Source organism: Cucurbita maxima, unplaced genomic scaffold, assembly GCF_002738345.1.
Source record: "Cucurbita maxima cultivar Rimu unplaced genomic scaffold, Cmax_1.0 Cma_Scf00023, whole genome shotgun sequence".
In the NCBI taxonomy this organism is placed as follows: Eukaryota; Viridiplantae; Streptophyta; class Magnoliopsida; order Cucurbitales; family Cucurbitaceae; genus Cucurbita; species Cucurbita maxima.
Window position 1 is genome coordinate 2,593,193 of NW_019272039.1, and position 16,061 is coordinate 2,609,253.

Below are 16,061 nucleotides of genomic sequence, written 5' to 3' on the forward strand. Positions count from 1 at the left end.
AATATCAATAAATAAAATCACTGTTAATGAAAACATTTGGGTGAGAGCTCTAAACTTCAATGTAAAATAAAAATTCAAATTATTTTAAATTATTTATATCAATCCTAATAAGAAAAAATTAAAAGAGTGCAGTTGGTTATTTTTGTTTGAACCCTAACTTGAAAAAAAAAATGATACAAATTTTAAATATGAAATTAAAATAAAAATAAAAAGACAAATTTTCTCCCAAGTTGCATGATAAGCCTTGATATTTTAATTAGGAAAATATATTTTAAATTAACAGAAACTAATTTATAAATTTAAACATAGTTGTTTATGTCGAGGGCAAATTAGTAAACTTGAATACATTGATATAAAGAAAAGTAACGTATCTATAATTAATTAACTTCCGAAAGAAGTTAGGATAACAAGGATAATATTGGGCCGAGCGTGAAAGCAATCCTCGTAAATGGGCCGAGCGTGAGGTCCAAATACTTATACATTTGGGCTAACCAATTGGCCCAATAAGACGCACGTACAGAACAGCGTCCCGCGTAACCCAAACGCGGATTAGCAAACAGCGAGAGAGAGGGAGAAAAATGGAAGTAAAGCGCGCAAAAACTAAAATTACGCGGAAAACGATGAATTATTGGAAGAAGTTAAAGAAGGAAAAAAAGGAGGGATTCCTTTTTGGCTTTAATAATGAATCTTTGGAAACTCATTTTTGTAAACGGACCAACGAGGCCTCCGCATACTCGACTCCCCCGGACTCACAATATGAATAGATCACGACGCCCCCAGCGCACGTTAGTACTGCCCCCTTCGCTTCTCGCCCCTTCTCCTTCCGCTCCCTATTATATCTATCTTACCCCTGCGAAACCCCCGTTTTTCCGTTCGCCATTGGATTTCGTTTACACATCTCCAGACTTCTCCTTTCCCCGCCTTGTTCTCCATTCTTTTTGCTCGATTTCGCTAAGGGTTCCATCCGATTCGAGGCTCTCTTTATCCTTTTTAGGTAATTTTTTTTTTCTTGTTCGATCTGGATCTGGTTTTGATTGTGCGATTCATTGGATCTCGATTTACTTTTTGCTATATTTTTGTGTTACGTTTGTTTTGTTTCAATGACTTTTCATTTTGGTATTAGAGATCTCCCATTCCGATTTCTACTGTGTTTTTTTTTTCTTCCAATGATTAGGGTTATGTTAGGTTTTGGTTTGACTGATTGATTTCGATCTATTCTTTTGTTCTTTTTTTCCGACGCGTTTTTGTTCTTGCAAGATCGATCTCGTTGTTCTTCCGAATTGGCTCTTTCGCGTAATCGACTTCGTTCATTTGAGTTCTATTTTAAATCGAGATTTCTAGTTCAGTTTTCTCTTTTTGGATTGGTTTGGTAAAATAGGCTTAGGGGGTTCTTCCGTCGGATTGAGGAAGCGATATTTCAACGGGCTATAAGGTAATTTTGATTCGAAATTTCGTTATTTATTGTAATGCAGAATGATCTCTACTTTTTTTGAAGCTTTTAAATTTATGTAATTCTGAACCACTCTATGTGTGGAGAATTCTCATTCAGATTCAGAAGACGCTTTTAAATAATCTCATTAATTGACATGTTTATTTATTTTCCCTTTGAGATTATATTTCCTTCTTGTGGTTTTGTATTTGAAAGTGTGAATGTTACTAAGCTCTCATGTTTGATTTTAGAAACATGGGATGACATCTCGAATGATGTTAAAAAATATGCATGTTTCATTTCTTTTGGGGATTCTCAGAAAGTTTATACCATTAATCTTGTTGTGTAGCATAGATGGAACATTCGATGGAAGACTATGAGGATTATGATGAATATGAAGATGATGATCTAATTGATGACGGGGAGGAGGAATATGAAGAGGTAGAGGACCCTAAGCCTACCAAGGAAGAATTAGAATACCTTGCACTAAGGCAACGGCTGAAAGAAAAAATTAGAAAGCAGTCAAAAAAAGATGGTGGGTCTCACTTGAAGTCTCACTACAAGAAGCTTCCTTATGACAAGTAAGTTGCAGCCTGAAGCACGACATGATGGAATTTTGGTCATAACATGTTTGTCCATTTATTTTGTGATGTTTCCATGCTGGTAGCTTATAGTGTTGAAGTTAGTTCAGTATAAAAGTGGTTGTCCTATTACACGATAAGGAACATAGATAATTATGAAGCAAGTGTAATTTACATTTGAATTAGTGGTGCATCTTTGAATTGTAGGTATATCATGTTTTTTTAATGACATGAATAGGAGACTAGTAATTTTTGATCTTATAGATTGCTGGGAAGTTTTTGAAACATCTATTGCAAGGTTTTCTTGTGCATCTTTTTCTCCTTTTATTTTTTATACAGATGTACCAGCAGTTGGTTGCTGTAGCAGTGAAAAGATCTTTTTTTTAAATAATTTTTCATGAACTAAAATGCATATTACTTCCAACTATACACCTTTATACCAACTAAAATTTGATGTTAATTCCTGAAATTTTTATTTTAATCGCTGCAGTTTTGGTTCATTCTTTGGACCTTCTCAACCTGTCATTTCTCAAAGAGTAATTCAAGAAAGCAAATCATTATTAGAAAACCAGCACTTGGCCTCTAGGGTTTCTGACCACGTTCATGATGTAAGTATCTTAACCTCCATAGGTGGTTCTGGTTTCAATTTTGTGTATTTATGTGTGCAAAAGACAGATAGGATATAAAAGTTTTTTTTCCTCAATATAAATATTTTAAAAATCACTTGTCAGTTGACCATGTTTTGATTCTTTTATTACTGAGCTACCTTGAACATTGAAATCATGTATTCATGTATTGGTATACTCTTTCATAACACAAATATTTCTTTTTTTAAATTTGATTCAATTTTCTGTTATTTTTAAAATTGCTGGGTTTGTTAACATATTTATTCCGTGTTATTTGTGACTGGCTGTTTCATCACATGTAGACTTAAATGTTCAACCAATTGTTAGAACTGAATGTGGGAAAAGTTTTTTTTTTACACAATCTTTTGCATTTGCAATTTTTAATTTTAATTGCATTTATTAATGGTCTTTGAAGAATATTAGCCCTGATGATTAGGCTTGTGCTGGCAGAATAGGAAGAGTCCAGGTTCAAACAGTGTAGCTTCAAAGCCTCGGGTACCACCAAAAATCATAAATGAGGTACTTTGGCATTACTTTGTTAGATTATACACACTCACTATTTTCCCCCTCATCCACATTGTTGGATTTGATGGATATTATGAACTATCATACAGAAGAAAACGAAAGTTCAAACGTTGAAGGACACCAGAGACTATTCCTTTCTATTTTCCGAGGACGCAAATGTTCCTGCTCCTGCAAAGGAGTCCTCAACAAGTGTTTTTGCTCCAAGTACTGGTATGTTTCTGTTCAATCGTGTTGATTGTAGTTGTCAGTTTTAATCTTTTAAAAAATTTAAATGTGCATAAAAATGAAAGCTTATTATTGTTTCTTTGACTCTTTATTAGAGGCACGTTCAGCTCATGTTCCCATTAAAAGTAAACAGCCTCAGGGTAATCCTCGTCAGAATATTCATGTCAGTCAAAATGTTAAGAAATCTGTTCCTATGAATGGCCAAATGCAGTCCAAAAACAAGCCAGTATCTTCTGGCAATCCTAATTTGTCAATGATGAAGGCTAAGAGACCATTGGGTAATAGCAACAACGGGAATGGTCCTGGCCGGCCAATGGGTAATAGCAACAACGGGCATGGTCCTGGTCGACCTGTGGGTAATGGCAACAAAGTGAATGGTCCTGGTCGGCCTGTGGGCAATAGCAACAATGGGTATGGTCCTGGTCGGCAAATGGTGGCGCCAAAAGCCCCATCTGCTCTCATGCAGAAGAAACCTTCTCTACCAACTACAAAGAGTCCTGTACCTGGTGTGCACAGACCATTACCGGCCAAAAAGCTTGAAGATAAGAGGAACGAGATGCGACCACCTTCTAAGGCCAAAATAGCACCAAATCGGCCAGTCTCATCATCGAGACCACAGGTTTCATTCTCTCTCATGCTAAGCTCACTTTCAATTTGTTTAAACATGATTTTCTTAGCTGGTGCGGGATGTACTAACTCTTAACTGTGTTATGAAACCAACAGACGAGCAAACCACAGCCACAAAGACAGATTTTGTCTCGTCCAGGTTTGAATGATCAGCGACCCAAGAAAAGACCTGCAAGACCTTATTCTGATGAGGAGGATGACGATGGTGGAGAAGCTATTAGTCTAATCAGAAAAATGTTCGGGTATAGATTTTTATTCTTTGATCTCTTTTGTGTTTAGAAATTAAAGTCAATTTTAGAGGAGAAAAAGCCTGTGACATGATATACCATGGTTGGATGGATGTTTTTGTGTTATATATGGAAATCCAAACCTACTGATCATTAATAGTTATTCCATCTTTATCTTGTAACATGCGATAGTTTCTGACTCTTGTAATTGTTTTAGGATGGCCAACTTATCTTTACAAATATTCTAGTATCATTTCATTTGAACAATCTGTCTCTGGCTTCTCTGCAGATATAATCCTGCAAGATTTTCCGGAGATGATGATGATAGCGATATGGAGGCCAACTTTGATGATATAATGATGGAGGAGAAAAGAAGGTAAAGCTATAATTACTCTATTCCTGTGATTCAGATTTACTTCTTATAATCGAAGGCTGTATTTACACAATCACTTGCCATACAGTGCAAAAATAGCTAGGAAGGAGGATGAAGAGCAACTTCGTCTGATCCAAGAAGAAGAAGAACGGGAGAGGCGTGCGAGAATAAAAAGGCTTAAAAGAGCGAAGGCTTGAAAGAGCAAAGGCCAGCAGTTAGTGATTCTTTGGGAAAACTTTATATGGGCACATTTAAATTTTTTGTTAGTTTGATGAAATCATGGAAGAAGTCCCCCCTTCGCTTCAAGTCTCACGGTTGGTTGTATTTTCATTTCACTTAGCACAAAAAGCTGCTGCCAGCTTAAATTATGGGGATTTCCTTTTTTTTTGTAGGTTCTCGAAATTTAATTTTTAACTTCTCACAACAACATTGAAGTCACACCCTGTATTTACCTAAGGCTCTATGGCGACCCAATTCACCTTCCATTTCTCAATAATATTCTACTACTGATTTTTTATCCATTACGATAGGATTTAAAAATTGAACTTATTTCAAGTAAAAATATAAATTACCTGAAAGACTAAATTAATCATAGCTATAAGATAATCCTCACCAATGTTTTCAATAAGGTATTAGACATTTCATTCCCTAAAATTTATAAACATAGTAGAGAAGGGGAAAAAAAAATCATTTTTAAAACAAAATGTAATTTTGAATATGTTTTAATAGAAAAAAAAAAAAAAAGAAGGAAATCACGTTCCAACTTGCAACTTCCATCCCCTCCTGTATGGCTCTCTTTTTATTTATCATCCTCCTTTCCCGGGAGTGGCCTACGTGTTACGACGGAGAGCTCACTTGACTCAGAGGTCACCGTGTCCACGCAAAGCTGCCAAAGCTGAACTCTGCCTGCCTCCGTCTCCGAGGGCGTTTATTTTGCTCTTTCAGCGCTAATCAGCTTAATCGCCATTCTCTGTAGTCATACACTGTGGGCGAGCTTTTGAGGCTGAGAAGAATGGCTATCCATGCACTTACCACAACTGGTTTCTCTTTCCATCTTCCCTTTCCAAAATGTACCGCTGCTTACTCGAGATCTGCTGGTGATCGAGCTGGAACTCTCTGTTGCTCAAGGTGAGTTTCCTGTTACGGTTTTCAATTCCGTTTTGTTTGTTTCCTCGATTTTAGTTAGTCTCGTTAAATTGTTGTAATCGTGCTGAGTTGCATTTGATTCTTATGCCTGCCACACTGCTATAATATGGTCTCCCCTGTTCAGTTTGTTGTGTTGGAGGTTTGAAGTTGGTGGTGTATTCAATTTAAGAGAAAAGAGCTTTAAAATCACACGATGTTTATCTCGCTCTTGCTTGTGCCTTCCTCGTTGTTTTTCCAGTTCATAGTTTAATGTAAGAGCTAATTTGAGCTTAGGCTGGTGACACTGTCAATGCTTTTACTCCTAGCCGGACAATAATTTAATTGACTCTTTAGTGTTTCTCTTCTTGACTATTTAGGCTCTCTATTTGTTTCAGCGGAGATGGAGATCTTAGCGGCTTGATTAACGTGTCATCGGAATCGGAGTAATTTTTCTTAAACATTCTTGGCTTTCTTTTGCCTTGGCACTTATCTCTAGGTGCTTTTCGTATTTCAGTAGCTTTATCATCTATGGAAACTTGAGTATATGCAATCTAACTTTAGGTTCGAAAGACGCGGGGGTGCACAGATGGCGAAGGTAAGTCCTCATGGCCTCAGATATTGTCTATTTACTTTTTCGTCTAGTCAATTTGATAAATTTTCTCTTTTCTCATTAGTCAGCAGATGGAGAACTTCGGGCAAAAAACAGTGAAATTTGGCAACTCTTCAGAGAAGCTCAGCGAAGTATCTGCTCTAATGTTTCATATTCTTAAATTCGTTGCTTCAAAACTTGCATTTCATGTACTTTTATGAACTCCATTCAAGACCCTTTGCTGGCATTCTTCTCATATAGACTGTGTTACTCAGATATCTTGTCCTTGGATAAACAACGTGCCCTTGCTGTAGAGGAGCTGAATAAAGCTATCAGCGAGAAAAAAGTACTGCTAGAAAGGATCGAGGAATTGGAGATTGAAAAGCAGGCTATGGCTAGAAAAGGTGACAAATATTTCTGACTCAATCCTATGTTACCTAACTAACTGATGTAACTAATCCTCGATTACTTCAAAGTGCTGATTTTGTGTTTTTTATCTCATTGTAATGTGATGCCTTGTTTCTTGTGGATAATATTCTTTTACCTTTTTCGCTTGTCTCTCTCTGTTATTTATTTATACTTCAAAAGTTTGTCATATAGTTAGATAAAATAGTAAAAAACTTTAGGGCAACAGATACATGGAAGATTGAAGTTGTTTTCATGGGGTTGTCGTTTCAACCAGATCAGGTATCAATATGTTGGGAATTACTACTTCGAATTGATTCTATGGTTCTCACTGGCACGATTAGTTCTGGAGCGGCATCTCAAATGAGACAACTGATCATGGATCAAAAAGTCAGCATACTTGATGCTTTCCCCGAAATCCTGCAGAAAAAAGATGCTGAGCTACTAGCAGAGCTACGTCAATTATCTGACAGAAGAAATAAGTATAGCTGTTAATTGAGTTTCTTGTTCATTTTTATCGTCCCTCTTTTCCTCTCACCATCTGAAGATCATGCTTTAAACTGTGAAAATGCATCAGGACTTTCAATATTCTAAACATATTAAAGATGTGTTTTGTTTTTGTGCATGCCTTTTGCTTAAGAACCAACAGAGAATTCCATTGTGCTATTAGGTCAATGCGTCTAAGTTGGTAAACTTTCTCCATAGAATGTCAAGTTTAGTGATTACTGTTTTGAATTTTAGCTTGGTGTTAACCTTTGGAGTAGAGTCTTTATTGCATGTATGATGTTCAGCTTCTTGCTTTGAATTGTAAATATTCATCGGTTGCTGAATTTCATTTGAAGACGCAATTGATAGTGAAATAAAGCAAAGTTATAGATGTTCTTACAACAGCCTTGATATGTTGATGACTTGGTCCTTCAAAGTTATGTAACACGTACATACAATAACTTGACAGAGATTCTTTATTGCAGTTGCTGTGTCGTGTTACCAACACTCCTCAGACTCTTATAGTTTCATTAATCTTCCCTGTATTCCATTTTCCCTCTCCCTTCCAAGTCAAATTTATTTATTTATTATAGTCTATCAATATGCAGTTTTCTCATACAAAAATACTGCGAAGTCATAGATTTTCTTACAACCACCTTTATATATTGATAACTTAATCCTTGAAAGCTATAGCTCATGTATATACTATAATTTGACAAAGTGTTACTTGACTGCAACTGAAATGCTGTGCTTCTAGCACGCCTCAGACAATAGTTTCATTAGTCTTCTATGTGCAACACTTTCCTTCCCCGTCTGAGTCAATTTCTTAATTTTATTTTAAACTAACAATTCACAGCATTCTTTTTAATTCAGGAATGGTTTTCACATCGTTCACATTTGTACTGAAATGGCTCCAATTGCTTCTTTTGGAGCAGTGGCATCATTTGTAACAGGGTTATCTCAAGCTCTACAAAGAAAGGGCAACTTGGTGGAGGTTATCTTACCAAAGTAAAGGCCTCCACTTTGTTAATTGATTTCATCAATTCTTGTTATTATTTGGATTAACCCCTTTTTGTAGTTGTTCTGGCTCCCTTTTCTTTCGGGCCTGTTTTTTGTATGCTTCTGTATTCTTTTATTTGTTCAATGAGAGTTGGGTTTCTTATTGACAAAAAGGTATGGAAGCATGGACCTAAATGAGGTTCAAGGGATACGAGAGACTGAGGTGGAGTACTATTCTTATTATAATGGTCAACTACATGGAAACAAAATATGGACTGGGTGAGTCTGGATTGTCTAATTGATTCTCTTTTTTTTTCTAAAACTACTTGAAATGTAAAATTAGCATGGGCATCGGAAGCTAGTCGTATCTCACATCCTTGAACAGGGTAATCTGTGGCATAGGGGTTACTTTCATTCAACCTTTGTATTACTCATCATTTTTCAACCGGGAGAAGGCATATGGATACTCTGATGATTTTGAACGGTAAGTAGACCTAATCGACAGATTTATTTTCCCACTGTTGTCTGAGGCTGCTTATGGCTACCAAAACAAGACATTCTTATGCAATTTGAGCAATCCGCAGAATACAAAATCTGTCCATTCTTATTGAATGCCTGTATCAGTTTTTAGATATGCATTCAATTGTGTCAAGAAGTGTAGAATATAAAAATTAATGCTATTTCCCTCCTACCGTATTGACATCCCGAGTCTTTGAAAATTAAGGTCTATTGCAAGCCCTACAAAGAATGGAATTTAATTAAGATTGTCATCTCTATGCACAATTATATTATCTCTTACTAAATTTAGGATATCAAACTGATCTAGGATTTAGATTCCGTACCAGAATGGTCATTGACCAGCCTACAAGATAATCGGAGTGATTGTGAAGTTATGTTTCGAATGATCACTGACCTTCGACCATCCATGCTTTAATATAATGTAACTTGAGATGAACGTCAAAAGATTCTAGTCTAAAATCTCATTATGAATCTTAACTAAAGAAACAAATGCATGTTTCTTTATCTCATCTATTTAGTTATTTTCCTGTTTTCAGGTTTATGTACTTTTCTCGGGCAGCATTGGATTATATTGTGAAATCTGGCAAGAAGCCTGATGTGTTGCATATACACAATTGGCAGACTGCTATAATAGGACCGCTTTTCTGGGACATTTTTGTTCAACAGGTTTAACTTGTAATTAGCATCTTTCATTCCCGCTTCTTTTTTTTTTAATTTTCATTTTTTGGTCCAGTTAGGTCTTAGGGCGGAACTCTTGTTTCCATATTAGTATCTTTCTGAATCTACGACATCATATTAGTCTATGTTAGAAACAAAATTGCCTTTGCCCCACAAAACAGGTGGTATATAATCTTTTTACTGTATAAAAGTTAGTTGCACTGATATTTCATGTAACTTGGAATAATTGTAGGAAAGTATGGAGTCATTTTCAAGAATGAAAATATGGAAATGGTGATTTAAAAAGTTGAGTTGTTCTAAAAGGTCAAGATAGATGATCTTTTGAGTACACACAAACATCAAATAAACCCCAAGAGAAACAAACAACCAGACCTGAATGGAAATAGTACTAACCAAACCTCACGCAAATAGCAAAACACAAGAGAAGCAAAGTTGGTATCGTCGAATCCAACGACACAGACAACCAGAAAACTCAAGCTGCTACAAACCCAGGCGACTGAAGGTGGAATGGCGCTCTCTCTCATGCGCCTACACGTGGGATAAAGGGTGGCGGATTCCAGCGATGGGTGGGGATATGCGTGGTTTCTTTGGCTGTCGAATTCTTGGGACTGACAGATTGGCGGCTGGGCTTTCTCTTTGTATGGACTGTGACAAAAAAACGACAAAAGATGGTCAAAGAATTAGAGGAACCAAAATGACAATTTAACCTATCTTTTAATTTGAAGGAGTTTGCATGGAGCTTTTTTGTTGGATGGGTTGTTTTCTGTTCACTTTTTTTTGGATGAAGTACTTGAAGTAATCTACTGCTTTAAATTAAATACGTAGGTGCCTTTTCTTTTACCTTGTTGTTAAACATTGATTTGGGTTATCATAAACAAACAACTTTTTGGTTTTTTGACCTTCCGATTACTGTGATAAAAAATAACTTAATAACTAAATAATATTCATATGCTTACTTACGTAGCTTTGCTAATTTTGTAGGAAATTTCTTTTTCTTATATGGATGTTGTTTACCCATGTTTATAGGGACTTGAAGGTTCTAGAATTCTTTTCACATGTCACGACATCCATGCACAGGCAAGTTAGAAATTATGTTTTTGGCAGTTATTAAAATGTGTTCTCCAAGTTGTAATACGAATGATGAGATTATCCAAAATATCCTAGCCTCTTATACAACCAGAGAAACTGGCACTATGCGGACTTGATCCTACTAAACTTCATCGTCCTGATCGTCTGCAAGACAACTCCAATACACATCTTGCAAACATTATGAAGGTATAGAATGTAGAATATTTGAATTTCTTTGGTAAGGCCAATCTTATAATTTTAGGTGTAGCAATTGTCTAGTTCTTGTTTCTCGTATAAACCAGTCTTGTTTTTGCCTGTTAGAGGAAAATATAAAAAGACTGTCCTGTATTAAGTTCTTGAACAGTTATGCATATTGATTAATATCCTAGGTCTATATTGAGTTTCAAGCTTCCTATCAGTATCATGTACAATGAAATATATTGCCTGTGATTTTACAGGGCGGAATTGTTTACTCCAATAAAGTTGCAATAATGTCATCCACACATTCAAAAGGCCATATAATTCATAGTTCGAGTCATGGTTTGGAAACTACCTTAAACATGCACAAGTAAGTTGTCGTCTTTTGCAATTCCTGAAACTGGATTGCTTGAGTTCTTTCTTGGATTGCGTTTCAAACAAAATTTCCTTCATATAGTTGATTGGAACTTGATAAATGATTGTATAGTAGACAAATGATATAGTTACAGGCACCACACTGTAATATTGCTAAAATGAAAAAGGAAAAAGGTGGTGGACAATTTGAGAGGTCTATTCTCTCCCAAAAGACACGAAATTCAAACCTACCTACTATGTAACTACCCAAGGACCCCACCTACCTCCTGTATAAAATATTTCCTTCCCCCAACTAAACTACTCTGGACTTTGCCCGACCACACCTTTCTTTTCGTAGATCTATATTTTTCCGTATAATGTTTCTTACTTTGCATATCTCATATAAATCTTAAGAATTATATTTGATAGCTTCTACCGATTCTCCAGTTACAAAGTCAAAGTGCAACTGATTATCCTGCATGTAACAAGTTAGGCGGGATGAATTTTTATTTTCTGTTTGTTGCTTATTGCCTTATTGCAGGGACAAATTGCTTGTCTCCCCTTGTGGGTTTGAGAGCTCATCTTGGGATCCTGAAAAAGATAAAATTCTTCCAGAAAATTATAGTGCAGATGATATGAAAGGAAAATTTGTATGCAAAATTGCGTTGCAGCAAAAGCTGAGATTACCTGAGAATGCTTCTATTATCACCGTAAGTATCCTACCGTTCGTCAAGTAGGCTTCAGGATGTTTTCTGGATTTTTATGTTTATAAATCGTGGTGTTATATTACGTTCTGGTGGAGAAAATTTTGTTACCTTTAAAAACTTCTATGCGTCAATGTGTAGTCATAACTTGGATTCTCATATGTTATTTTGTCATGAATTGAAATCACTTAAAGTTCAATAAGCTATAGAATAGGACTTTTTGCTTGCTAGTTTGGAGACTTGCTAAACAGATGATGAAAATTTTATCCATTGACGAAAGCATTACCAATCATACTAAATATTTATACAACCTTTAACACTTCCCGACTGCTAACAGATGCTTCACATGCTTCTTCTTCTTGGATTATAATCATGTCATCAACCTACATAATTTGGAAATGAAAAGTCCCAAGGCATCATTTACAAGGGACTGAATGCAGAAAGAAAACTCTCGAAGTGTATGGGTGCTTATCAGCATATTTACCCATCCACGCGTATATTATATTTGTAGCACCTGATTATTTCTGTTCTCCTTCGAACTACATTTCTGAACCTCTAGGCAGCTTGCCCTAACTTTTTACTTCATCCTTTTTACTTTCATGCTGTATTGCTTCTTCTGCTCTTCCTTGAATACTGCAGCTATAAAGATGCTAATAGACTATTGCCTTTGGCTCTGTACATTTCTAATCCATTGCCGCCCCATCAGGTTGGATGTTTTTTGTCAGATTTGTCAGATGTTGACAAAGAGGACCTGATAGCAATTGTTAAGAATGGTACCAGAATGGCTGTCCAGGTTGTAATCTCCTCTCTAAAACTTACATGCTGAATTCTACTGAAACCTTTTACTTGCCATTGCACTCGAACATGAAGTTATAGTGAAAATTTATGGTCTGTACTCTTGTATTTATGGTGGAAGCAATCAGTTGAGCATATGTAGTTTTTGTAAGCTCGTTCTTTCTCCTACAAAATTCATTTTATGGGATGATGAGTGCTAACCGGTTTCTTATAGTTCATCTTCATGACGACTGGCAAGATGACAAGTGGACAAAAGGAACTAGAATCTCTTCAAGTAAGAATTGAGGTACTTTCTTTTTGTTGATCTCATCTATTTTCCTTTCATCTCACAAATCAAGTCATCTACTGGGGACCACATACAGTAAGGCAAGCATAACAAAAGTGACGATGATAATCTTACTGTTATCTCACATGATAATCAACTCATTTTGGATGTAGTGCATGATTCTGGTAATTGGTTAAATTTTAGATTGCTCATCATCATACTGACTTAATCTAAAACAGTTGCAACCAGTTGATTTTTTTTAGCAACTATCAATCATTGCAGGATGAAAACGTCAGGTTCATAAACAGACACGATGAGACATTGTTGCATCTCATTTTTGGAGGTTCCAACATTATCTTGTGCCAGTCTCTTCACGATCCTATTCTGCAAGTGCCAGTAAGTACTATTCTCTTCTCTTCATCCAGGTGTGGTGATTATTTGTAAACAGTCCAGTTGTAAGCTAAGTCAATTATTTAATTGTAAGTCTTCAAGTTGACCTGTATTTCATCAGTGAGGAAGAGGAGATCTGTGTGGCAAATTTTTAAGTTGAGATTTTCCCCTGAACATATATAAGCAATACTCAACTCTGACAACCATTGTGGGATAATTAAAGGACCTCTAGATTAGGACCAGCAGGGTTTCCTTAGCATTTTAATCTATCGTGGACTGTTCAGAGAATATGTATTAATTTGGAGTTTCATACCATTTGCTGAAGTTAAAGTTTCGTCTACTCCAGAAGGTGGCTCAATACCTGGAACTTAAATGTTTATTAGTGAATTCTACTTCTATAACCACAATGTGGACATGTAGGGCATGAAGGTTAATTGTTCAGTTAATATCTTTGTCAGTTCTACTTTGACTGTATTCTGTCTCAATCCCATCTGTTGTCTGGACTGTTCCATGTCAACCTCTGAACTTGTGTTCCAAGCCCAAGGGCGAATAGTTTGTTACAACTTTTTTCTTTTTTTATCTTTCCTTCGATAATGTAGTTGAAGGCTATGAGATATGGAGCTGCTCCAATTGCAATCACCTCCAATGACAACGGATTCAGGTAACTGTTTTTAGCAAATTGAAGTTCGGATACATGTGAATGGTGATGTACTCTTTGTTAATTTCTTGTGATAAGAAATATAAAAGGATTCATTGATTTCTTTAATTTCCATGTTGCCAGACACTTTCCGGATCATGACTACGAGACTACTAAATTAGCAATGTTCATCAACTCTACCTTCGGATACTTGTCCTTCAGCCAAGCCCTAGATGAAATTGTAAGTGTTAATGAGCTATAAAACCTCATACAAAATAACTTATTAAGGAGTTTGTTATATCATGTAGCTGCTATGCAATGGGCAATACCTTATTTCCTTATGTTCTTTGGGACTGTGTACAGAATAACAATCCATCCGAGTGGAATCATAAAGTGTTTGATGCCATGACCAAGGACTTCTCTTGGGATGCAGAGTGCTGTGATATCTATCTCTCTGCTTACACAGCTATAAAGAGCTTGTAAACCAGGTACAAAGTAGAACGTACAAACATACATATCAACAATATTTGCATCCATCACTGCAGCTTGCACGCCACTGCAGCTATGTGGTGGAGCTTGATTCCAGACTTCCAGTCTATAATGGACAGATTTTAGGTTTGTAAATGAAGAGATAGGTAGTTTTTATTTTTAATAGTAATTTATATGTGAATATAAAGAATGGCGATGTACTGTAAGGCTGAATGTTCAGCTAAAAAGACTCGTTTTTATTTTAATTGTTTTAAAAAGAAACTAGTCAAACTAAACCGTACCACCTACCTGTTATTTTCTCCTCCAAGTGGAGAAATTATTCGAGGTTGGTAAGTGTGGGTGGTTTATGTCGTTGGATTTTGACATGAGAAACTAAAAATTATGATTTTGTCGAGCGAGTTAGAGAGTGACAACTTGTTGACCATGTTGAATGGTTTTGCTTCAAAGTGGTGTGATTCAACCTTCAAGCAAGCTGCAATTATACTCCTCTACTTGCAGTTCATTTTTTTCTCGTGTGCCACCTGCTTCCTGTTTCCCTCAAAATTCATATTTTCTTCAAATTTTCTTCAAGTTTCTCTGTTTCCTCTCATTGGAATTTGGGGTTCAAGGCTTGCATGAGAATAATGTTTAGAAATACATGCTTATGCTTAGATATAAAATATTTGGTTGGTTTAAATCGTATTCTGACTTTTGAATCTCTGCAGTTTATTTATTTTGGTCCGAACTTCAATATGATTTTTTGTTCTCTGGATTCTTTGCTTGTTCTTTCTTGTAGTTAAAGTTATGTTTGCCGAACTCAAAATCTTATGACATTAGGTCTAGAAATAGATGGTCTAGACTAGCTAACTTGATTTATTCGAATCTCCATTTTCTTGCGAGTTAAAACTCAAAATGGATAATCAATAAAACTAAATGTAATCATGTTTAGTTCGATACTTACTATTTGAGTCGTTGAGATTCATTTATTGAAGTTTTGTCTTAGATCTATCCATTTAAAAAAGGTGTCATCATAAGGACCATTACTTATATTTTCTCTAAATCTAAATGGATGTCATTTCTAGTAATGTGCATATTTACAATAACCTACCTATTGGTGGGTTCAAATAAACTTGCCTTAAATGCATGAAAATTGATGGGTGACCAAAAACTCTTTAGAGATCAATTATGAATGATGGTGACCCATAATACGACTCAAATGCAAGATGATTGAATCTAATTAAAGATGAACCAACAGATAATGCCAAGTGTCACGTGTTCATTTCAAATCTTAGAAGCTTTGTGGTTGACAAAGAACGAAGAGGATGCAGGCTGACTTGAATTCATGAGCACCTGCCTGCCATCTTCCAAGGCCCTTGAATGTCGTTGCAGGCGGCGCCACTCGCTGGGAAGCTAACGGGTATGCGCAATTCACAGCTTCGAAGACAGAAAATAAGAAACTGGGTTCACGTTCTAACAACAAATAGGATTCGGGTGATTTTGTTTTTTATTTTAAAAGATTTATTTTTGTTATTAATCTCTTTGGAAATTAAAGTATTTTTCTCAACTCAGATTATGCATTGCTCACACGTGCATCCCACCCTCTATGACCTGTCCTATGGGCCCCATCCTTTTCCATTCCAATTTAAAAAATAGAAATAAAACTTTTTAAACTATATATATACACATTATTTCTTTCTTAGTTTTCAAAATTTAATTTGGTTTCTTTTAAAACATGGATAACAAAACAATAAAATTTATGGAGAATTAG

At 35.9% G+C, this 16,061-nt stretch overlaps 2 protein-coding genes across 8 annotated transcripts; both read left to right on the forward strand.

The window, feature by feature from the left end:
- Positions 1 to 706: 706 nt before the first annotated feature.
- On the forward strand, positions 707 to 5,117 carry LOC111497205 (protein spt2-like). 4 transcript variants are annotated; one of them, XM_023147918.1, is made up of 10 exons: positions 707 to 994; positions 1,379 to 1,432; positions 1,784 to 2,010; positions 2,501 to 2,618; positions 3,087 to 3,155; positions 3,251 to 3,371; positions 3,482 to 4,005; positions 4,110 to 4,255; positions 4,530 to 4,616; positions 4,702 to 5,117. In XM_023147918.1, exons 3-10 carry the CDS (start codon positions 1,784 to 1,786, stop codon positions 4,808 to 4,810), a joined length of 1,401 nt encoding a protein of 466 aa, XP_023003686.1. In that variant the 5' UTR covers positions 707 to 994; positions 1,379 to 1,432; the 3' UTR covers positions 4,811 to 5,117. The 4 variants fall into 4 exon arrangements, with proteins under 4 accessions (XP_023003686.1, XP_023003685.1, XP_023003687.1 ...); XM_023147917.1 differs by lacking the exon at positions 1,379 to 1,432 and having other exon boundaries at positions 1,779 to 2,010; XM_023147919.1 differs by lacking the exon at positions 1,379 to 1,432 and having other exon boundaries at positions 3,254 to 3,371.
- Positions 5,118 to 5,352: 235 nt separating this feature from the next.
- LOC111497101 (glycogen synthase) lies at positions 5,353 to 14,805 on the forward strand. Of its 4 annotated transcripts, none has more exons than XM_023147749.1 (20): positions 5,357 to 5,741; positions 6,134 to 6,181; positions 6,300 to 6,333; positions 6,413 to 6,479; positions 6,603 to 6,731; positions 7,010 to 7,214; positions 8,092 to 8,226; positions 8,392 to 8,496; positions 8,603 to 8,701; positions 9,273 to 9,402; positions 10,441 to 10,491; positions 10,579 to 10,689; positions 10,941 to 11,050; positions 11,576 to 11,744; positions 12,445 to 12,531; positions 12,748 to 12,819; positions 13,072 to 13,194; positions 13,788 to 13,849; positions 13,970 to 14,066; positions 14,189 to 14,805. In XM_023147749.1, the coding sequence occupies exons 1-20, from the start codon at positions 5,626 to 5,628 to the stop codon at positions 14,306 to 14,308; spliced, it is 2,070 nt and encodes a 689-aa protein (XP_023003517.1). In that variant the 5' UTR covers positions 5,357 to 5,625; the 3' UTR covers positions 14,309 to 14,805. The 4 variants fall into 4 exon arrangements, 3 of the variants coding, with proteins under 3 accessions (XP_023003517.1, XP_023003518.1, XP_023003519.1); XM_023147750.1 differs by having other exon boundaries at positions 13,081 to 13,194; XM_023147751.1 differs by lacking the exon at positions 7,010 to 7,214 and having other exon boundaries at positions 5,358 to 5,741; positions 8,154 to 8,226.
- The last annotated feature ends 1,256 nt before the right edge of the window (positions 14,806 to 16,061 follow it).